General features: G+C 41.2%; 1 protein-coding gene and 1 pseudogene across 1 annotated transcript; one reads left to right on the forward strand and one right to left on the reverse strand.

Annotated features, from left to right (window-relative positions):
- Window positions 1–432: 432 nt before the first annotated feature.
- Window positions 433–2,818, reverse strand: LOC149128752 (relaxin-like protein SQ10). Its single transcript, XM_089304716.1, has 2 exons — window positions 2,500–2,818; window positions 433–913 (listed from the first exon to the last, which is right to left on the reverse strand). Exons 1-2 carry the CDS (start codon window positions 2,705–2,707, stop codon window positions 585–587), a joined length of 537 nt encoding a protein of 178 aa, XP_089160842.1. The 5' UTR covers window positions 2,708–2,818; the 3' UTR covers window positions 433–584.
- A 17,184-nt stretch (window positions 2,819–20,002) lies between these two features.
- On the forward strand, window positions 20,003–20,953 carry LOC149128753 (meiotic nuclear division protein 1 homolog; annotated as a pseudogene).
- Window positions 20,954–22,001: the final 1,048 nt, after the last annotated feature.

Raw genomic sequence — 22,001 nt, forward strand, 5'->3', positions numbered from 1 at the left:
TTTATTTCACAGGTAGAGATATAGACAGTGAGTGAGAGAGAGAGAGAAAGGTCCTCCTTCCATTGGTTCACTCCCCTAATGGCTGCTACAGCTGGCGCTGCACCGATCCAAAGCAGGAGCCAGGTGCTTCTTGCTGGTCTCCCATGCGGGTGCAGGGCCCAAGCACTTGGGCCATCCTCCACTGCACTTCCGGTCCACAGCAGAGAGCTGGACTGGAAGAGGAGTAGCCAGGACTAGAACTGGTGCCCCTATGGGATGCCGGCACAGCAGGCAGAGGATGAACCAAGTGAGCCATGGCACTGGTCCCTTATTGTACTATTTGAATAACTATCTATGCTGTAGATGCATACATTGCTAACTGTCTCTTCATTGGGAAATTTTGTCATACTTTAAAAAGCAAAAGCAATACCAGCACTGCACAGACATACCATTTATTATAAAATGAACAATGCACAAACCTTCAGCTGTGGAGGTCTTATATTCTAGTAATCGGTAGCATCCTGACAGAATTATAAGTGAAAATATCAAGAATACATGTGAAATACACGTGAAAATTATGTGAAATCTATGCAGTTATCTCCATCTCAGCAATACAAAAGAAGATAATATCTGGGACAACCATATTTGCAACATTCTTCAGGCAGACTCTCAGAGAACTGTCTCTTTTTTCGGGAGAAAGTATTCGATTCTGAAGCCCTGCTACTTTCCACTCCTCTTTGTATATTCTGAATAATTTTCTTAAATTCTTCAAAACTAACATTTGAGTTCTTCAATGTAGGTAGGTATTGTAGATACAGCTTTGATGGCTGCTTCTCAAATAGTGTTGCCGTCAGCTCCTGTGGCAAGTTAGGAATGGATTCCAACATAGTATTTGCATTTTCTGCATCTTTCTTGATGGATGATGGCACAGTTTCTATTAAGTTAAAGAAATTGGGGGTAGAAAGAAAAATATGAATATTAAGGAGTATCAGACAGATTGCATGTGCCTATGTAGAGAAATGGAAAGCACTGTCTCAATCTAATTGAATATTGAAACAATCAGCAAGTGTCTTAATATCTGAACCATTTATTATACTTATAGATTGAAGTACTACAATCCTAGCATTCTTCTGCTTACTCCACTTGGCTTCTGTAATCTCTCTCATCCCTTCATTGCTTTCAATATAGTACTTTTCACTGTCTGACATAGATCTGTCAACTGTCTGAAGTAATGTTGATCATCAGAAACACTCAGTTTAACCATAACTGGGTTTTTTTTCAACCTGAGTAATTTTATTGCATTGCTAGGCAACTTCTGAATTCTGAGAGTAACCTTTGAAAAGAAAATTGCTTATTTAAGTTTTCAAATCATGGTGGCAAGAATTTCTTTTTTATATGTAAAGTTCTCTTTATTTATTTGGAAGCAGAGTTAAGGGGCGGGGCGGGGCGGGGCGGGGGCACAGAGAGATCTTCCATCCACTGGTTCATTTCCCAAATGACTACAATGGCCAGGTCTGACCCAGGCCAAAGTCAAGAGCCAGGAACCTCATCTGGGTCTCCTATGGGCGTGCAGAGGCCCAAGCCCTTAGGCCATCTTCAGCTTCTTTCCCAGCTGTGTTAGCATAGAGCTAGACTGGAAGTGGAGCAGCTGAGACTCAAACTGGTACCCATGTAGGATGCCAGCATCGCAAGTGGTAGCTTTACCGGCTATGCCAGAATGCTGACCCCAAGGTAGAATTTCTAAAAGCTCTGATAGAATCAACAGGGGATATAAGTCTCTGACAGCCCTCAAATGTAAATGTAACAATTTCTCTCCCCAGAGTGTTTACTGAAAATCGATTTCAGTTTATATTAGAGAAATGGGTTAAATGAACACCAATCAATAGTCATAGACTTCCAGAAGAGATTAGCATTGGCTGTCACGTGTGTGTACTAATGTACTCTGTATGGTGTTTGTTCCAGTGTTGTGGATCATGCAATATGCTGGCCAGATGCAAACTTTGAAACTTGGGCTGGGATCGTGGTGCAAATACCTAACATCTTCCTTCTTCTTTATACCCATTCATTTTAGTTAAAGTTTCATGGACTGTTTCCATGTTGCTGGTACGGCCAGGGAGAAAGTAAATATGTGTGTATATATATATATATAATATCATATATGTTTATATATAGGATATATATATAATATAAAAATAAAACATCTGCTTCAAAATCTTTCTGTTGTATAAATCTCCTAACCTTACCTATCTCAATTATTTAATTTGACAGTTTTAGCCCAAGGAAATGAGAAATTCTGGTAAAGCTAAAATAGTAGTTAACAAACGTGAATCAGAGCATGCTGCTCTTCTTCATGGACAGCAAAACTGTCCTTCAGCTTGTTCAATAAGGTGTTAATTTTGAAATAATGGAAGCAAAGAAGCCAGGAGATGTAAATCTAAGTGTGAATACCCAATTGCTGCTGATCAGAGAAAACCAGGCTCCTTTATCTAGGCAGAATTGTCGAAGGATAGAAGTACTCACCTGCAGCTGGTCCAGAACTCAGAAAGGGGTTTTCTGGACTCGGAGACTCTCTTTCCAAGTGGACATGGCCACAGACTTCGATCGCAGTTCTGACAAAATCATTACGGCATATCTTAACATTCTCCATCATCCATTCATACGTGACTCTTCCGGTAACTTGGCCCTGGAGGAGACAGAATCCTAGAAGGTAGAACAAGAGGGCAGGCATCCTCGGCTGGTCTCTTCTGCTCCGGGTTTCTCTGCTGTCTTTGGCAGCCGCCTGTGCTTTCGCCGACTGAAGTGGGCCTGGGTGCTTACCCTGGGCTCCAGGATGCTGCTTCTACCTGACTCCACCAGGCTTTTATATCCCCTGGGCTACCACTGAGTTCTTGCGTCACTGGTCCCAGCTCCACCTCTTACCCCACCCACCTCCACGGAATTTTCTCCCTTGGCTCAGATTCACCCTCTCCACCTTTCCTCTATTTCCCCATTCTTCTGTCCTTGCCCTTTTTGTGTTTTCTCTCTTTTCTCACCCTCAAACTATTTTGTATACCTGCGTCAGTCATCCTACGTTTGGAGACATTCCTTTATCTTAGAACAAGGTGTGGCCATTACACTAAATTACATCAACAGAACTAAAACTGACATCACCTTCTAATAACTTGGAATTTTCCAGTGTGAACATCTACCACATAACCTTCTAACTCAAGTAAGATTGTAGTTAGATTAATTATCATAATGTCTGTTAGGTCAGTCCTTAAAAGTGTATTGGGTCAATGGGTAAATTGTTGACAAGAGAAAGAAAATCGATGATGTATACTCTGACTCTTGGTAAATTATTAACATTTCCAGTAGCATCATTTTAGGTTTGCACAGTAATGTCTAAAATTTATAATTTACTTTCCTCATTGAAATTTCCTCCTACTCCTCTGGGAGATAATTTGGTTATAGTCAGTTATCTGAGTATTTTAATTTGAAATTATATTTTATATCACCAGAGACCAGAGAGAAAAGGAGAGAGAGTGAGAGAACAAAAAAAGGAAAGAAAGAGACGTGAAATCCCACAATCCTAGAAAGAATAGTTTTAATAATATGTTATAACACAAAATTATATATCATTTATTCTTCTGCTTCTTTTTTAAAAGGAATTTATTAATACATTAGATACTCAGGGCCACAGCAAATGCATGCTAATTACTACAACAATTTTCAAAATTTGGTAAAAAGTGGTTTTAACACCATTTAATTAAACTTCTAAAAACTTCAACACCATTTGAGATAATATGCTCACTAAACAATACTTCTAGTCGTACAGTAAATGTTTCAGTGCAATAGGTTTGTTGTAGGCATGGAGGGCAAGTTTTTCAAAGCCTCATACAATGAGTTGAATGCAACTCACAGAGGTAGCAAGCGTAGGCAACAAAGATGTACTATATCAAGCAAAATATATTCCACAAAGAGAATGGAAGCAGGCCTCTGAGATAACAACCTCATAGTTAGTAATGCAGCTGTGGAATAGAATCATTCTAATTTCTAGATTGCTGCTAATTGTTAACAGGATCAAGTCAGCATTGGCCAAATGGTAAGCATTGTGTAATTCTTCAAAAAGCATCTGACCGCAGCCAGAGGCGATGCTTTTAAATGGGTGCTCACTAAGACGAGCAGTTTGATAGAGGCTTATCACAACTGAGGTTTAAAGGTATTCTTGTGGGTACATAGTCCTCTTAAAAATAACTCATTTGTAGGGCTGTCCTCCAAATTGTTCATTGAGAAATGTAAATTTTCAAGGACAATTCATTTTTGTACTTGGCCTAGTAGGTGGTTTTATACAGTTCTCACAACTAAACAGTGAATTGGCTACTTTCCCATCCTACAGGGAGTGGTCACCTGAAAAAGAGAAGTTTCATGTCTTACAAAAGCATTTCTTTTAGAACTGCTAGCCAGTCCTGCCTGGATGCAATGGAGGCCAAGAGGTGGAACAGGTAGAAGGCCATGAACAAAGGAATTCAGTAGAAGCTATAGAACTTCAGAGGCCACCTGCCACTTGGAACAAGCCAAGAAGATTGCTCGAAGAAATGGCAATTCCAAAAAGAAGAGCAATAGCAATGGCAAGAAAGATAAGCTCATTTAAAGAGGGTCCCAGGCAAGTTTCAGTCCTTCCCACTGATTACATAGTTCCCACAGACTCTTCTAAATCCTGCCCCACAGTCAGAGCTGGGTTCTTGAACTCCTTTTCCATAGGTACCACCACCATATTTGGCACCAGTAATATAGCATTAAACATCACTGCCTTAGCCCAGCCATCAAAACTCATTCACTGCCAACCAGCAAATGGCCATGCCTCTGTCCTCATGCATGCATCAAGCCTCCTCAGCTGTTCACTGAGAGCCAAGGGTCCCTAGTCCAGATGAACTGTTTCTTTACTTTGACTATCTAGTAACTACACAAGGAGAAATATGTTAGTTTCATGGAATTGCTTGTATATGAATCAACAATCCTGGCCAAGTGCAGCAGCACCTCAATTAGATACAAACTGATATTAAAGTATTTCATAATGTTGTTCAGATACTAAATAGCATGCCAATCGTGCTAGAAATGACAGAACTTTTCTCTTGCCTGTTCCCAACCAAATGGAGCCTACAGCTCTGCACAGGCTTCGAAACTCTAGCTATAGCCATTGTGGTCCTCTGCTGCGTGTCATGTACCTACTGCTCTTCCCACAGAGATTGTTCTTCTATTCCTACTCTCTGGTAGTATCTGTCCCTCCCGGGGTCTTACTTTACATCAAAGCATCAAGAGGTGAATTGTGGTATAAGCCCTAAAATTAATGCCAGATTTTCTGTGCTGTCTTGATGTCTGCTGCCAGGGACCACCTGGGCAACATCGTGGCTATCTCTTGAGGACCGAGGCAGCAGCATCGTGCCTGCCTTCCTTTGAAGGCTGAGGATGCTGGGAGCAGTCCTCTATGCATTGGCTCATGGGAAGGCTCACACCACAAAGACCTTGGAAGTTTCTTGCCTGCATTCCTCAGAAGGTCAAGGATGCAGAGAACAGTCTTCTCATGCCTTAGCTCATGGGGAGGCTCACGCCACAGAGCCTTGAACATGGTGTTCCAAGAAATAGACAAGGATCTTTTATCTTTTATCGCACGGGACGTTTCTCCTTCTCCTCCCTTGTGAGAGATAGCTTCATGCATACCGCTACATAGGTGAAATGGCCTGTGCCGATGTGGACAAATATCCACTTGATGACACAGTGAGACAATGGTATCTGGAGGAAAGAAAAGCCACTGGGAAAGGCAGAGATGTTCCTCCTCTGCTCGCAGAGAGATTCCTTCTGTCCCCCCATTCTTTAAATAATCTTTGTTTTTATTCATTGCACACCATACCGTCTTCACCCTGCAAAAGCTGCTGCACAGATCACCAGCAGTCTGGTCAAATTGAGACAACTTCAAATGGCCTGGGCATATGTCCCCTCTCCACTCTGTTCTGCAGAGAAGGTCCTCCAGCCAAATAACATTTCTTGCCAATAGAAGCGTGCACAGTTCCTATTTATCCTTAAGTAGAGAAATCTAGTTCTCTGCAAGCCCGCAAAAACCTGCAAAGAAGCCAATCACGTCTTATGCTAACCAGGAGTCACCCCAGCTTCTTGATACTCTAAAGCCTGCCTGACACAGCCCTTGCTTCTTCAGTCTGTTCCCAGTGGCAGCTTCCATGATACCTTGCGTGGCATACAGTGCTCTCTTCTTCTATACTCTGAGTATATTTGATTAATAAGTTGTTGTCAGCGTCATCTGTCCAGTGTCAATTGTTCCATGTTTGTGGTCTGCACAGCCACAGCCTAAAGCAGGAACCGCTTCCTCTCTAATAAAATGAATAGGAGGTAATTAAAACAGCCATGGCTATAACGTGTCTCCTCCTCCTCTTTGTTCCTAGAAGAAATGGATGCTGCTCAGGCTGCACAGTGTATTTTGTGACTCCCAGGGTTTGCTCCCTATCCCTTCTCATTACCCATTGTTGATCAAAAAATTTCTCTCTGAAGGACAAATCATTACCCCTCTGTAATCCCTTCAGCACCTTCCCGTTAACCCCAAGATGTAGTCTAAATTCCATAGCTTCTTTCTTTGTTTAAATTTTTATTTAAGGTATGCCAATTTCATGTATTCCACATATACAGATTTAGGAACATAGTGATGATTCTTCCCATCCTACCCTACCTCCTGCCCATGTTCCCAAACTTCTTTCTCTACTCTCTCTTAGTCTCACTCTTAATTTTTACAAAGATCTATTTTAAGTTTACTTTATACTCATAAGATTAACCCTACACTAAGTAAAGAGTTCAACAAAGAGTATGAGGGAAGAACATAACAAATCCTCAACAGTAGAGACAAGGGCTGTAACAATCATGGAATCTCAGAATTTCATTATCACTCCTAAACATTACATTTTAGATACTCTGTCAATCACACATAGATAAGGAGGTGGAAAATATATAGTACCTGGTCTTTATAGAACTGGCTTATTTCACTAAGTATAATAGTTTCCAGATGCAGCCATTTTGTTGCAAAATACATGATTTTATTTATTTATTTATTTATTTATTTATTTATTTTTTACTGCTGAGTAGTATTCAATAGTGTATATGTGCCTAAATTTCTTTATGCAGTCTTCAGCTGATGGACATCTGGGTTGATTCCATATCTTAGCTATTGTGAATTGTGCTGCAGTGAACAAGGGGGCACAGATAACTTTTTCATGTGCTGATTTTATGTCCTTAAGACAATTCCCAAATCTGGGCTTGCTGGGTCATATGGTAGATTTATTTTCAGCTTTCTGAGGTATCTCCACTTCCACAGCGGCTGTACCAGTTTACATTCCCACCCACAGTGGAATAGAGTACTCTTTTCCCCACATGCATGCCAGCATTTATTGTTGGTTGACTTCTGTATGACAGCCATTCTAGCTGGGTTGAGGTGAAAGCTCATTGTGGTTTGGATTTGCATTTCCTTGATGGCTAGTGCTCCTGAGCGTTTCTTCATGTGTCTGTTGGTCATTTGTATTTCCTCTCTTGAAAACTGTCTACTCAAGTCCTTTGACCATTTCTTAACTGTATTGTTTGTTTTGTTCTTGTTGAGTTTGTGAGCTCTTTATAGGTTCTGGATATTAATCCTTTGTCAGTTTTGTAGTTTGCAAACATTTTCACACATCCTGTCAGTTGCCTCTTTACTTTGCTGAGTGTTTCTTGAGCAGTGCAGAAGCACCTCAGCTTGATGTAATACTATTTGTCAATTTTGGCTTTGAATGCCTGTGCTTCTGTGGTCTTTTTTAAAGATGTCTTTGCCTATGCCAATGTCTTGCAGATCTTCCCCAGTGTTCTCAAGTAATTTCATGGTAATACATCATAGATATAGGTCATTGATCCATTTTGAGTGGATTTTTATGTAAGGTGTAAAGTAGGAGTCTAGCTTGATACTTTGGCACATGCTTCATACTTTTTGGCTTAGCATATAGTCTATCCTAGACAACGTTCCATGCACTCATGAGAAAAATGTGTATTTTGCAACTGTTGGATGAAAAGTTCTTTATATATCAGTTAGGTTCCTTTGTTGAAGAGACTGTCCTTACTCCAGGGATTGATTTTAGCTCCTTTTCAAGGATACGTTGGTTGTAGATGTGTGGACTGATTTCTGGAGTTTCTGTTCTGTTCTTTTGGTCTACCCATCTGTTTGTGTGCCAGTACCAGGCTTTGTTTAATTATTAAAACTGCCCTGTAGTATGTCTTGAAATCTGGTATTGTGATGCCTCTGAATTTGGTAGTATGGACATTTTGACTATATTAATTCTTCCAACCCACCAACATGGAAGATTTTTGCATGTATGTGTTTTCTTCTATTTCTTACTTTAAAGTTTTGTAATTTGCATTGTAGAGATCTTTGACATCCTTGGATAAAATTATTCTGAGGTAATATTTAATTTTTTGTAGCTATTGTGAATGGGATTGATCTTAGAAGTTCTTTCTTAGCCATGGCATTGTTTGTGTATACAAAGGCTATTGATTTTTGTGTAATTTTATATTTAATTATTTATAATTAATTTTATATCCTGCCACTTTACCAAACTCGTTTATGAAATCCGGTAGTCTCTTAGTGGAATCTTTTGGTTCCCTATCTATAGAATCACGCCATCTGCAAATAGGGATAGTTTGACTTCTTCCTTTCCAATTTGTTTCCCTTTAAATTCTTTTTCTTGCCTAATGGCTCTGGCTAAAACTTCCAGGACTGTATTAAGTAGTAATAGTGAGAGTGGGCATTCTTGTCTGGTTCTGGATCTAAGTGGGAATGCTTCCATTCAATAAGATGCTGGCTATGGGTTTGTCATAAATTGCCTTGGATCGTATTGAGGAATGTTCCTTCTACACCCAGTTTGCTTAAGGTTTTCATCATGAAAGGATGTTGTATTTTATCAAATGCTTTCCCTACATCTATTGAAATAATCGTATGGTTTTTGTTCTTCAGTTTGTTAATGTGATATACCACTTTCATTGGTTGACGAATGTTGAACCATACCTGCATACCAGGGATAAATCCCATTTAGTCTGGGTGAATGATTTCTCTGATGTGTTGTTGCATTTGATTAGCTAGTATTTTACTGAGGACTTTTGTGTCTATGTTTTTCTGGTATGTTGGTCTATAATTCTCTTTCTCTTTTGTATCTTTTTCTGGTTTAGGAATTAAGGTGGTGCTGGCTTCGTAGAAGGAATTTGGGAAGACTCCTTCACTTTCACGTGTTATGAATAGCTCAAGAAAAAATGAGATTAGTTCTTCTTTAAATGTCTGGTAGAATTCAGCAGTGAAGCCATTCAGTCCTGGTCTTTTCTTTGTTGGGAAGGTCTTTATTACTGATTCCATCACCATCTTGGTTATTGGTCTGTTAAGGTTTTCTATGACTTGTGTCGTCAGGCTCAATTTTGGTGGTTTGTATGTGTCCAGTAATGTATCCATTTCTTCTAGACTTTCTAATTTGTTGGCATATAGTTCGTTGCAGTAATTCCTGATGATTATTTTTATTTCTGTGGTAGATATTGCTACATTTCCTTTTTTCATCTCTGAATCTATTGATTTAGGTCTTCTCCCTCTTTCTTTTCTGTTGGGCCAATGGTGTATTCATTTTATTTTTGCAAAAAAGCTCTTAATTTTACTGATCCTTTGTATTTTTGTTTCAATTTTGTTTATTTCTTCTCTAATTTTAATTCATTCTTTCTACTACTTTTACGTTCCACACTGATGGCTATCAACTCCCTCTTAACACTGCTTTTTTGATGTATCTCCTAAGTTTGATATGTTGTATTGTCATCTTCATTTGTTTCCAGAAAATTTTTGATTTCTCTTTTGATTTCTTCTATGACCCACTGTTCATTCAGGAGTATGTTGTTCAGTCTCCATGTGTTTGCATATGTTCTAGAGATTCTTGAGTTGTTAATTCCCAGTTACCGGGGGGGGGGGGTGTGGGGGAAAGCCAATGTAATCCATAAACTGTACTTTGGAAATTTATATTTACTAAATAAAAGTTAAAAAAAATTCCCAGCTTCATTCCTTTGTGGTCAGAAAAGATGTGTGATAAAATTTTGATTTTTAAATTATTTTTTTAATTTGCTGAGGCTTGCTTTATGGCCTAGTATGTGGTCTATCCTAGAGAAAGTTCCATGCACTCATGAGAAGAATGTGTATTCTGCAACTGTGGGATGAAAAGTTCTCTATATATTAGTTAGGTCCATTTGGTTCATGGTGTCAATTAGCTCTGTTGTTAAAATTTATTTTATTTATTTGAAAGACAGAGTTAGAGGGAGAGAGGTAGAGACAAAAAGAGAGCTCTTCCATCTGCAGGTTCACTCCCCAGATGGCCACAACGGCCAGAGCTGTGCCAATATGAAGCCAGGAGCTCCTTCTAGGTCTCTCACATCGGTGCAAGGGCCCAAGCACTTGGGCCATCTTCTACTGCTATCCCAGCCATCTTCTACTGCTATCCCAGTAGAGAGCTGGATCGGAAGAGGAGCAGCCAGGATTAGAACCGGCACCCACATGGGATGCTGGCACTTCAGGTCAGGGCTTTAGCCCTCTGCGCCACAGTGCCAGCCCCAGCTCTGTTGTTGCTTTGTGAATTTTCTGTCTGGATGATTTGTCCATTGATAAAGTGGTGTGTTGAAGTCCCTATTACTATTGTATTGGAGTCTATGTCTCCATTAGATCCACTAACATTTCTTTTAAATAGCCAGGCTCCCTATAATTGGGTGCATATACATTTATTGTAGTCACATCTTCCTGTTGAATTGACCTTTTAATCATTACGTAGTATCTTCTTTGTCTCTCTCCTTTTTTAAATTCTTTTGACAGGTATATTGGACAGTGAGAGAGAGACAGAGAGAAAGATCCTCCTTTGGCCTTTGGTTCACCCTCCAATGGCCACCGTGGCCGGCGTGCTGCAGCCAGCGCACCGCGCTGATCCGATAGTGGGGGCCAGGTGCTTATCCTGGTCTCCCATGGGGTGCAGGGACCAAGCACCTGGGCCATCCTCCACTGCACTCCCAAGCCACAGCAGAGAGCTGGCCTGGAAGAGGGGCAACCAGGACAGAATCTGGTGCCCCGACCGGGACTAGAACCCGGTGTGCTGGCACTGCAAGGCGGAGGATTAGCCTAGTGAGCTGCGGCGCCGGCCTTCTTTTTCTCTTAACAGTTTTGTGTTGAAGTCCACTTTGTCTGATATTATAATGGCTGCACTGCTCTTTTTTGCTTTGCGTTAGCATGGACTATCTTTTTCCATCCTTTCACTTTCAGTTATATGTATCTTTGTTGGTGAGATGTGTTTCTTGTAGGCAGTTAATAAATGGGTTGTTTATTAATCCATTCTGCCAGTCTGTATGTTTTAACTAGAGAGTTTAGGCCATTTACATACAAGTTACTATTGATAAATAACAACATGGCCCTGCTATTTTTCTGTGTATATTCCTATTGTTTGGTTTGGAGTTCCTTTGTATTGGGAGTTTTTCTGCCTCCACATTCTTTCATGATCAGGACTCTCTTTTTATATTTCTGTGTGCAGCACATCCTTAAGCATCCTTTTGTTAGGCTGGACAAGTGGTAACAAATTCTTTCAATTTCTGTTTGTTATGGAAGGTCTTCATTTCACCTTCATTCATAAATGAGAGCTTTGCACAGTAGAGTGTCATGGGTTGACAGGGTTTTGTTTTGTTTTTTTTTTTTTCTCATGAGACTTGGGCTGTATCTCTCCATTCTCTCCTAGTCTATAGGGTTTTTGATAAGTCAGCTGTGAGTCTAAAAGGAGATCCTCTAAAAGTAATCTGGAATACTCCTGTGCACATTTTAGAATCTAATATTTATATTTTTCAAAATGTATTTATTTGAGAGGTAGAGTTAGAGATAAGTAGAGACACATAGAACCTTCTGCCAGTTCACCCCTCAAATGGCTGCAATGGCTGGAGCTGTGCCAATCCAAAGCAGGAGCAAGGAGCTTCTTCAGGGTTTCCCACCCGGGTGCAGGGACCCGAGGACTTGGGCCATCTTCTACTGCTTTCCCAGCCATAGCAGAGAGCTGGATCAGAAGTGGAGCAGCCAGGACTCGAACTGGCACCATATGGGATGCTGTCACTACACGCCAGGCTTTAACCCACTACACCACAACACCAGCCCCTTCTTTCTTTCTTTTTTTATTACTGTCTGAAAAATTTCCAAAGCTTTTCTTCTAGCTTGGATTTTCTTTCTTTTGCCTCACCAAGTCAGTTGTTAAAACTTTCCCCTGAATTGTTTATTTGACATATTGAATTCTACTTTTCTAATATTTCATTTTGATTTCTCTTTAAAATCTCAATTTCATTGGAAAATTTTTCATTCATGTCATGTATGGATTTCTTTAATTCATAGATTTGCTTCTCATTGCTTCTTGAGTAATCCTGTGATTATTCTATTGAATTCTATTTCAGGCATTCCATCTGTTTCTTCATCTTAATATTCTAATATTGATGCTTTGTTCTGTTCCTTTGGCTGGGTCATGCGGTTATCCCTATTTTTGTTTCTTGAATTTCTGAGTTTAAGTATTTGTTGAAATACGTTTTTGTTATTATTTTTCCTCTGATGGCTTTTATCTTTGTAGTCTCTCTATCTTCCTCTGTGGCTTAGTGGAATGTTTTCTCTTTCAGTGAATACCCAGAGACATGTGCTGGGTGTGGCCAGGAAGATCTTGTCAGTGCTCCAGGGTTGGGCGATTATCCAGGGTGACACCCAAGTTGGGCTTGGTAGATCTTTTTTTTATCAGCAGAGAGGGTCTGACCACCTTTGTTGTCATAATCACACCCTCCGCTCCTGTATTCAAAGGTCATCAATGCGGAAGTGTTAGCCCACAGTGGGTGCAAGGATCATCTGTGCTGCCCTAAGAACTGCACAAAGGACCTGTGCAGTCCACAGTATGAGCATGGATCCTGTTGCAGTGACCCACCTATGGCAATCAGGGAGCTCTGAGCATGTGTAGCCACACACAGTGATTGCCCAGAGACCCAGATACAACCTGCACTCTCTCATGCACTCACAGAGTTCCCAGTCTCAGCCCATAAGACTGCCATATTCCTTGGGTGCTGAGAATCTGTGCCATCTCACTTGACTGTCTTGTCCACAGAGAGGCTGAGACGTTCCCTGAGCCAGCTCCCTGTGGGACTCCAGCTAGGCAGTTTGAGACCCAGTGCCTATGCTATGTTGAGAGACTAGGAGCACCTCACAGTCGTATGTGGGTGCTAAGCTCCTTGGGAATCCTTCCACAGTCTGCTCCTAAAATCACAGTAGTCATAACCTTTTCAAAAATACTTATTTTGAGAGTCGGAGTTTCAGAGACAGAACAAAAGAGGGAGAGAGAGGAAGAGAGTGAGGGGAAGTGGTGGGGGGGGAGAGTGAGAAGGAAGGGAGAGAGAGAGAGAGAGAGAGAGAGTGAGAGAGAGATCTTCCACCTGCTGGTTCACGCCCCAGATGGCTATGGTGGCCAATGCTGAGTCAGGCTGGAGACAGGAGCTTCATCCAGGTCTCCAACACGGGTGGTAGGAGCCCAGACACTTGGGTCATCTCCTGCTGCTTCTCCTGCTGCTTCTCCCACACCATCAGCAGGGGGCTGATCAGGGGTGGAACCACTAGGACTCAAACTGGCACCAACTGGGATGCCAGTGACGCAGGCAGCACCATTACCTGCTACACCACAACACCAGCCTGTTATAACCTTGTACTTGTGGATTTCCCCTACTAGACTGAGTTATTTCGGGAAAGTGGCAAGTCCACAGTAGCTACTCAGTGCATGGTGGTTGAAGGAAATTTAGGGACCTCATAATGAGGTATTTTAGCTTCTCTGTTGGGGGAACTACTAGGACTTGGCCATGGAATATAAAATGTACTGAGCACCCAGGTTAGTAGAACCAAGCAAAGGCTAGGCTTCTATGATTAAAGATTCTGCAACATACAGAGGGGTAGTCAGGGATTCCACAAGAGGACCTTAGAGTGATCCACTCCTAGAGGAGGGGAAGTGGAGTAGTTGTGATGGGTTAGGAAAAAGAATCCACAGAAAGATTGTGAATGGAAGAGCAGGCAGAAAGAGGCAGTGTGAGGGCATATTGGGCAAAGATCTCAGGAACCAGTGTTTTAGAGAGGGCTCTGGGGTAATCCTATTGTGATAGTGCCTAATTCCTCTGTCTACCCTTTTAAAGAGAGACTGAGCTCCCACCGGTACGTCCACTCCCAAAATGCCTGCAACAGCCCCCAGTTGTCTGTCAACTTTTTGTACCCTCTTTAGTTCTGGTGTTCAGGTAGAAAAGGTTAGCTGCTTATACCCTGGAAAGAGAAAAATGGAGTGATCTTGTGTGTGAAGGTATATTTTGGTGTGTAGGACTTTTAAATTTGTTTTCAGTAATCTCATGCCCCTTTACCATATATTTTTCATTCATTCCTTTACTGAAACTGCTAAGTTTCCACAGGATTAAAGAGTTATGCTTATTTCCTAGCAAAAACTGACATTTGAATAAAGTCCTTTCCCTATAATGTAGACTTCCGTTCTCCATTCGGTGACTGTTTCTTCAGATCTTCTAACTGTCCACGGTCCCACTCCCGAACTAGGTAATTACTCCAGCTCAAATTCTCTGTAATGGTCTAGAGCATTACAGTAACCTAGAAAGTGTCGAAGAATTTGTAATTGGTACAGTGCTGAAGACACTGATAAAGTTAAAATTTCTAGATACACCACTCTTTAGTGTAAGTGAGAAATTTAATACTTTGTGTTATAACGAGTTAAAGTGATACTATTCCTGAGATGCCAAGATGGTGGAATAAAAGAGAGCTTACTGCTATAATCTAGGGGGAGAAAGTTAAAAGAAAAAAAGTAGAGAGAGCCCAATCTCAGGGGAGAGTTAGGGAGAAAACAGTAGAGGAAATGCCATGCAAATTAGAGGGACACTGTGGATCTATGTGGAGGGTGTGGGCATGCATAATTCAGGACTCCAGCAACTGAGAGCCTCAGCACGAGCTTTGCAGAATGAGGTGAAACCGGGTGGCAGCAACAGAAGCCACTGGCAATAAAGCTAAGGGAAGAGCCTGGTGTGAGGACGGCTTGGAGCCCTGTGAGGGACAGTGTCCATGCCAACCTGGAGGACACAAAGTTGGGGGACACATTTCTTTCTACCTGACCAACCAGTGCTGATGTCCTGTAACTAGCCAAGAGAAGGCAGGTGCCATTTTGGACACACATAATGCCCTGAACCAGCTTGTGTCCACGTGCCTAGCAAAGATGCCTGAGTCTGGCTGGGAGAACTGACTAGAGAATGGGTGCTCATAGCTGTGAGAGCCTTGTGTGCTGGGACTGTGAAAACACTGTGGCTGTGTGGGAGGGTGCAGGGTGTGGCTGGGTCTTTGGGTAGTCACTGTGGGTGGCTCCACATGCTCGGAGCTCCCTGATTCCCTGATGAGGTTCATTGCTGTGGGAATCCATGCTCACACAGAGGACTTCATAGATCCTTTGTGTGGTTCTTGTAGCAGTGCAAACAAATATTATATCACTAGGGCTAGGAACCAGGCATTGGTCTCCTTGGGAGAGAGGAGGTGAGCATGAGACTATGCCAAAAGAATAGATTAATCCTCCCCTCTGATGAGAGAGAGAGAGAGATTCACCATGCCCAATATTGGTGTCATTTAGGACACTCCTCTCACCCTGGAGCACTGAACAGAGCTCCCTGGCCATACCTAGCACATGCTTCAAGATATTCGCTGAAAGAGCAGACACTCCACTATCCACAGAGGCATACTCCAAAGATAAAAGCCATCACAGGGGGAAAAAAAACTAACAAGTGTCTCTACAAATGCCTGGAAATAAACACAGCAACTTAGGAAACAAGAGTAAGGAAGACAACGTGAAGCCTCCAAAGGAATTCAACACTTGGTACTGGAATGTGAAAGTGAAGAGATTGAAGAAGTGCTGGAAATGGAATTCAAAAAGTTGATTCTAGGATTACTTAGAAGTAATCAGAAGCAAATCCACAAATTAAAGAAATCCATACATGGCGTGAATGAACATTTTTCCCAAGAAATTGGTATTTTAAAGAAAAATCAAAATGAAACATTGGAAACGAAGATTTCAACAGAACAAGTAAAAAATGCAGTGGAAAGCTGTAACAACAAACTCGGTAAGGCAGAAGAAAGAATATGTGAGTCAGAAGACAAATCTCGGTACATTTTACAGTCAGGATGAAAAAAAAAAAAAGGAGGAAGAACTTAGAAAACTAAAACACAGCCTTCCCTTGTTGCCCCATGGGCGCATGACCATTGGGCCACCCGCTCCCTGCTTTCCTGCTGCTTGCTCCTTTGGGCTGATAGCCTGCCTTCTGCGTTTGCTTTGCTGCTGCACTAAGCTACCTGTGGCTGCTCATAACCATGGGATTGCTCCGCATGGCTCGCTCCTGACCTGATCTCTGCCTGGAATGGACCCAACTTAGCTTCTAGACCTCTCTTTCTCCCTGAAATAATGCCCTCGCTCTCCTGTGTATTCCTCTCACTGAATAAAAAGCTTGAAAAAAAAAAGAAAACTAAAAAACAGTGTTGGAGATTTATGGGATACTATGAAATGACCCAACATACAGGTCTGAGGAGTTCCTGAAGGCATGGAAAGAGAGAATGGATTAGAAGACCTTTTTAGTGAAATAATTACAAAAAACTTCCCTAATGTGGAGAAAGAATGGGACGTTCAAGCACAGGAAGCACGTAGAACTCCTAATAGACATGACCAGAAAAGATCCTCACCATTGGGGCCGGCACCGTGGCTCACTTGGTTGATCCGCCTGCGGCGCCGGCATCCCATATGGGCACCGGGTTCTAGTCCCGGTTGCTCCTCTTCCAGTCCAGCTCTCTGCTGTGGCCCAGGAGGGCAGCAGAGGATGGCCCAAGTGCTTGGGCGCCTGCACCTGCATGGGAGATCAGGAGGAAGCACCTGGCTCCTGGCTTTGGATCGGCGCAGAGCACAGGCCATAGCGGCCATTTGGGGGGGTTAACCAGCAGAAGGAAGACCTTTCTCTCTGTCTCTCTTTCTCACTGTCTAACTCAGTCAGAAAAAAAAAAAAGATCCTCACCACAACACACTATAATTACTCTCCATAGTAACACATAAGGAAAAGATTCTAAAATGTGCATCAAAGAAATGCCAGATTACTTTCAGAGGATCCCCAATTAAACTCCCAGCTGACTTGTCATCAGAAACCCTACAAGCTAGGAGAGAATGGTGAGATATATTCCAAGTCTTAAGAGAGAAAAATGCCAACCCAGAATACTGTACTTTGCAAACTCTCATTTATGAATAAAGGTTACTAAAGACCTTCCACAACAAACATAAGCTGAAATAATTTGTCACCACTTGTCCAGCCTTACAAAAGATGCTTAAGGATGTGCTACACCCAGAAACATAGTCATCACTATGAAAGAATGTAAAGGCAGAAAATCAGTTATTTTAAGTGAATTTTTCCCTGTCTTTGAAGCTTAATCCATAAGTGTGTTGTTGCCACAAAAGAAAATATATGGTTTGCATTTCTTGAATACTGAAAACCGAAATTGATAAGATACATTATGCAATGAATTAGGTTTTTATTTCTGGATAAAACTAGAAATGAAATAAAGACTTGAACTACTAAAGGATGAAAATAATGATAGTGCTTACAGGCACTGTGAACCCTTTTTCATTTGAGGCATCCAAAATTCAAGTATTTACTAAATTTTTCTCCAGAAATCCTTCTCTTCTTTCCTGTGCTTTATGCACTTACTCATTCTTTTTTTAAGATTTACTTATTTATTTGAAAGTCAGAGTTACACAGAGAGAGGAGAGGCAGAGAGAGAGAGAGAGAGAGAGAGAGAGAGATAGGGAGGGAGGTCTTCCATCTGCCGGTTCACCCCCAAGTTGGCTCCAGTGGTCAGAGCTGCACCAATCTGAGGCAGGAATCAGGAGCTTCTTCTGGGTCTCCCACGCGGGTGCAGGACTTGAGCCATCCTCTACTCATGCATTTACACTTATTATTGATGTTGTCAAACAGCAAGGTTAAAGTTTCATTTTATCTGTGTTCATTATGAATCCGATAGCTTTTCTAGTTAGGAAAAAATATAGTTATGAAAATACTGGTTTTTTTTGTTTGTTTTGTTTTGTTTTTGTTTTTGTTTTTTTTTGTTTTTTGTTTTTTTGGACAGGCAGAGTTAGACAGTGAGAGAGAGACAGAGAGAAATGTCTTCCTTCCATTGGTTCACCCCTCAAATGGCCGCTACGGCTGGCACACTGGGCCGATCCGAAGCCAGGAGCCAGGTGCTTCCTCCTGGTCTCCCATGCGGGTACAGGGGCCCAAGCACTTGGGCCATCCTCCACTACCCTCCCAGGCCATAGCAGAGAGCCGGACTGGAAGAGGAGCAACCGGGACAGAACTGGCGTCCCAACTGGGACTAGAACCCAGAGTACCGGTGCCTCAGGTGGAGGATTAGCCTAGTGAGCCACGGTGCCAGCCAATAAAAATAGTCCTAATGTCATTTTTTGGTTAATATTTGACCCACCAATGGTATTTTAGATACATTTAATCAATTTAATAAGGTGTCTATAAAAATTTAAAGCATTACATATTATATTTGAACTAGTTAGTGAAGAATAAGAAAAAAACTTGCTTATTGAAACTGTATAGCATTAATTAATGCTATAACTAGTACTCATATAGTATTTTACACTTTGTGTTTCTGTGTGGGAGCAAAATGTGGAAATCTTTACTTAATATATGCTAAATTGATCTTCTGTATATAAAGATAATTGAAAATTAATCTTGATGTGAAGGGAAGGGGAGAGGGAGTGGGAGAGGGAGCATTGTGGGTGGGAGGGAAGTTACGGGGAGGAGGAAGCTATTGTAATCCGTAAGCTGTACTTTGGAAATTTATGCTCATTAAATAAATAAAAAAAGAAACTGTAGGGTATTTAGATTTCATACTTAAACACAGGTAGTGGCACACTGACATTTTTGTTGCCCAATAATCTGGAGTAGTGTCCTGCATTTATCTGTAAAAACTATAAATTAATGGAATCTCAGAGGAGAAACTTTATGACTGTACTGTGTTTGGAACCTCTGTACAGCTAGGTAAAGTTTCCGTGATACAAAGTATTTGAATTTTGAAATTTATTATTATAAGGAAGAAGACATGGCATTATTCCATGTGCTTAAATAACTTGTTTATTGAGTTTCAGAAGAAAAAATATGAAACGAGTAATTGTCACTGCATTAGCTATTAGTTATTAGCTATTAGTTAAATTGTCAAGTTGTAGCATAAAGCTTAAATCTGTTTCTCAAATGGGAATCCTAGTAGTGTAATGCTGCTTTATATATACTGTAAGTGCAACAGACAGTCTCAGCACTGAACATGGATTGACACCTCTCAAATGACTGCAACCTCTGAGGTAGGTGTTTTGATATGCCTCAGAGTATTTGAGTGCAAATTTATTAATCTGTTTGGTAGTGAAGATACTTCCTTTTCCTTTTTTGTCTGTCAGATTTTCATGTTTAAATTTGGATGTTTACATCTTTACTACTCTTAATTTGTTCCATGGCTAAAATGGGTTGTCAGTGAAGAAACTTAAAAACAGCCTCATTCATGTAAGTGCTTAAGTGAAAACTACATATTGTGTTCTGTGTTCATGCACTTTTAGTGATCTGTGTTTCTGTTTAAATGTAAGTGATGTTTAAAACAAAATTACAAAAGAATGTCAGTAATATAAAGGTATAGTAATGAAAATGGTGAAAAACAAGTATATATGGGTAGGGAAATATATTTTGTAATTTGTCTAAGGTTCTCAGTAAGTCTTGTAGAATTGCAATAGAACACATGAAAAATTAGCAAGGGTATATAAAATTGATACCTCAGAAACCCGCTCTACCCCCTGCTGAAAGCACATGCCCCACCACAGGAAGCTGAGCCACTGGCGCCATGTCAAAGATGAAAGGATTAAGTGCAAAAGAAAAGAAAACCCACATGATGGAAATATTTTTCGAGAAAAAGACGTGTTTCAGGGGCCGGTGCCATGGCTCACTTGGTTGGTCCTCCGCTTGTAGCGCCAGCATCCCATATGCGCACCGGGTTCTATTCCCGGTTGCTCTTCTTCCAGTCCAGCTCTCTGCTGTGGCGTGGGAGGGAAGTGGAGGATGGTCCAAGTGCTTGGGCCCTGCACCCACATGGGAGACCAGGAGGGGGCACCTGGCTCCTGGCTTCAGATCAGCGCAGCACCAGCCGTAGCGGCCATTTGTGGAGTGAACCAACGGAAGGAAGACCTTTCTCTCTGTCTCTCTCTCTCTCTCTGACTCTACCTGTTAAGTTAAAGGAAAAAAAAAAAAAAGATGTGTTTCAACGAAAAGACATGGAGAAGATTGCTCCCAAAGAAAACAGCGTTACTACCATGTCAGGAAAAGACATCCCCAGAGTTTAGTTGATGATGGTGTGGTTGACTGTGAGAGGATTGGAACGTCGAGTTACTACTGGGCTTTTCCTAGGAAAGCTCTTCATGCAAGGAATCGCAAGGTGGAGGTTCTGGAATCCCAGTTGTCTGAAGGAAACCAGAAGTATGCAAACCACAGGAAAACATGGAGAAAGCTAAAATTGGCCTACACGAGATGGAAGAACGAGCCATGATAGCAAAAGAGCTTTCTTCACTGCCAGAAGAAAGGGAGCAGCTAAAAGCACAAGTGGAGAAATTATGAGGAATGTGATCCACAAGTTGTGGAAGAAATACGTCAAGCAAATAAAATAGCCAAAGAAGCTGGTAACAGATAGACTGATAACATAGTTGCAATAAAATCTTGGGCCAAAAGAAAATTTTGATTGGAAGAAAATAAAATTGATAAAAATTTGGGAATCCCGGAAGACTTTAACAACATAGACTGAACTCTTTGCTGCTGGGGAAGATCTGTGAACTTGTGACTATGTAAATCTTTGATGTTTGCAACCATGTGTACGGAATTGACACTTACCTGTCACTGTTCACCATTTTTTAGATTTTAAATAAAGTATAAAATGCAGTTGTTCTTCAGCCTTTTTGGCAGATGAAAAGCAGGATGATAGCCACATGCCCACAGCGCTCAGGGAGGCAGGCCAGTGCGGAGCAAGCAGTCAGCTTTGCAGATGATTTTTTGAAGATCAGTCATGCCATCTCAGCATTTTTTAGTTACATTACAGTTTTAAGTACTCCAAGATATTTGAAGGTCCTAACTTGGATAAATATACATAAATTTTTGGAAATAACCCTTAAAACACTAATGACTGTTTTACTAGTTCTCGGTATCTGGTGGGAAATATGTATTGTGGAATAGTCTACCACATCATCATTGCAAATCTCCCTAAAAAAAGTGAGTTAAAAATAACATTGATCCCATGTGCATATGTATCTTTTCCATCAGAGAGAGTATTTGCAGTCACTCAAACAAATTTAAAGGAAAAATAAACAGTTTGTGTAGTGTGTCTAATTTTTTTTCACTCTGTCCAATTTTGATAGTCTTTTAAGGAACTAGAGAAATACTGCATATGTCTGAAATGACCCAACTGGCATCCACACCATTTGCTGGTGAATCTGGCCTTTGTGTGGCTGGCAGTTGCTCTTGGCCCACTGAATCACTTCCTGGAGGTGGCAGGAGCAAATTGGCCCAACTTTGTTTGTTCTTGAGGCCTATTTATGTCGCCCCAGGGCACCAGCACTTCTCACAGGGGAGAAAGGATTTGAGGAAAGAAACAGAGGACAAAAAGTAAAAATAACTCACCGTAGTACACAAAAGCCTTTCCCTAAAATTCCAGAATTTCTCAGACCCAGTTTGCTGTTAGTTAGGACCACTGTTTGCTTGTTGGAAAGAAGGTATGTATGAGATGTCCATGTGGTCACAAAAAAAGTAATTTCTAATGATCCCCTCCCAAAAAAATTATACCTCAGCCATCATGTTTT

The sequence above is a fragment of the Oryctolagus cuniculus genome, chromosome 1 (assembly GCF_051225735.1).
Source record: "Oryctolagus cuniculus isolate XC-2025 breed Fujian yellow rabbit chromosome 1, ASM5122573v1, whole genome shotgun sequence".
Classification (NCBI taxonomy): domain Eukaryota; kingdom Metazoa; phylum Chordata; class Mammalia; order Lagomorpha; family Leporidae; genus Oryctolagus; species Oryctolagus cuniculus.

Bases quoted from the DNA above. Each gene is read 5' to 3' on its own strand.
- LOC149128752 (XM_089304716.1), bottom strand. From the start codon at position 2,707: ATGCCTGCCCTCTTGTTCTACCTTCTAGGATTCTGTCTCCTCCAGGGC. The intron at 914-2,499 runs GTGAGTACTTCT...TTAACTTAATAG, and splicing joins GAGTTCTGGACCAGCTGCAG to AAACTGTGCCATCATCCATC.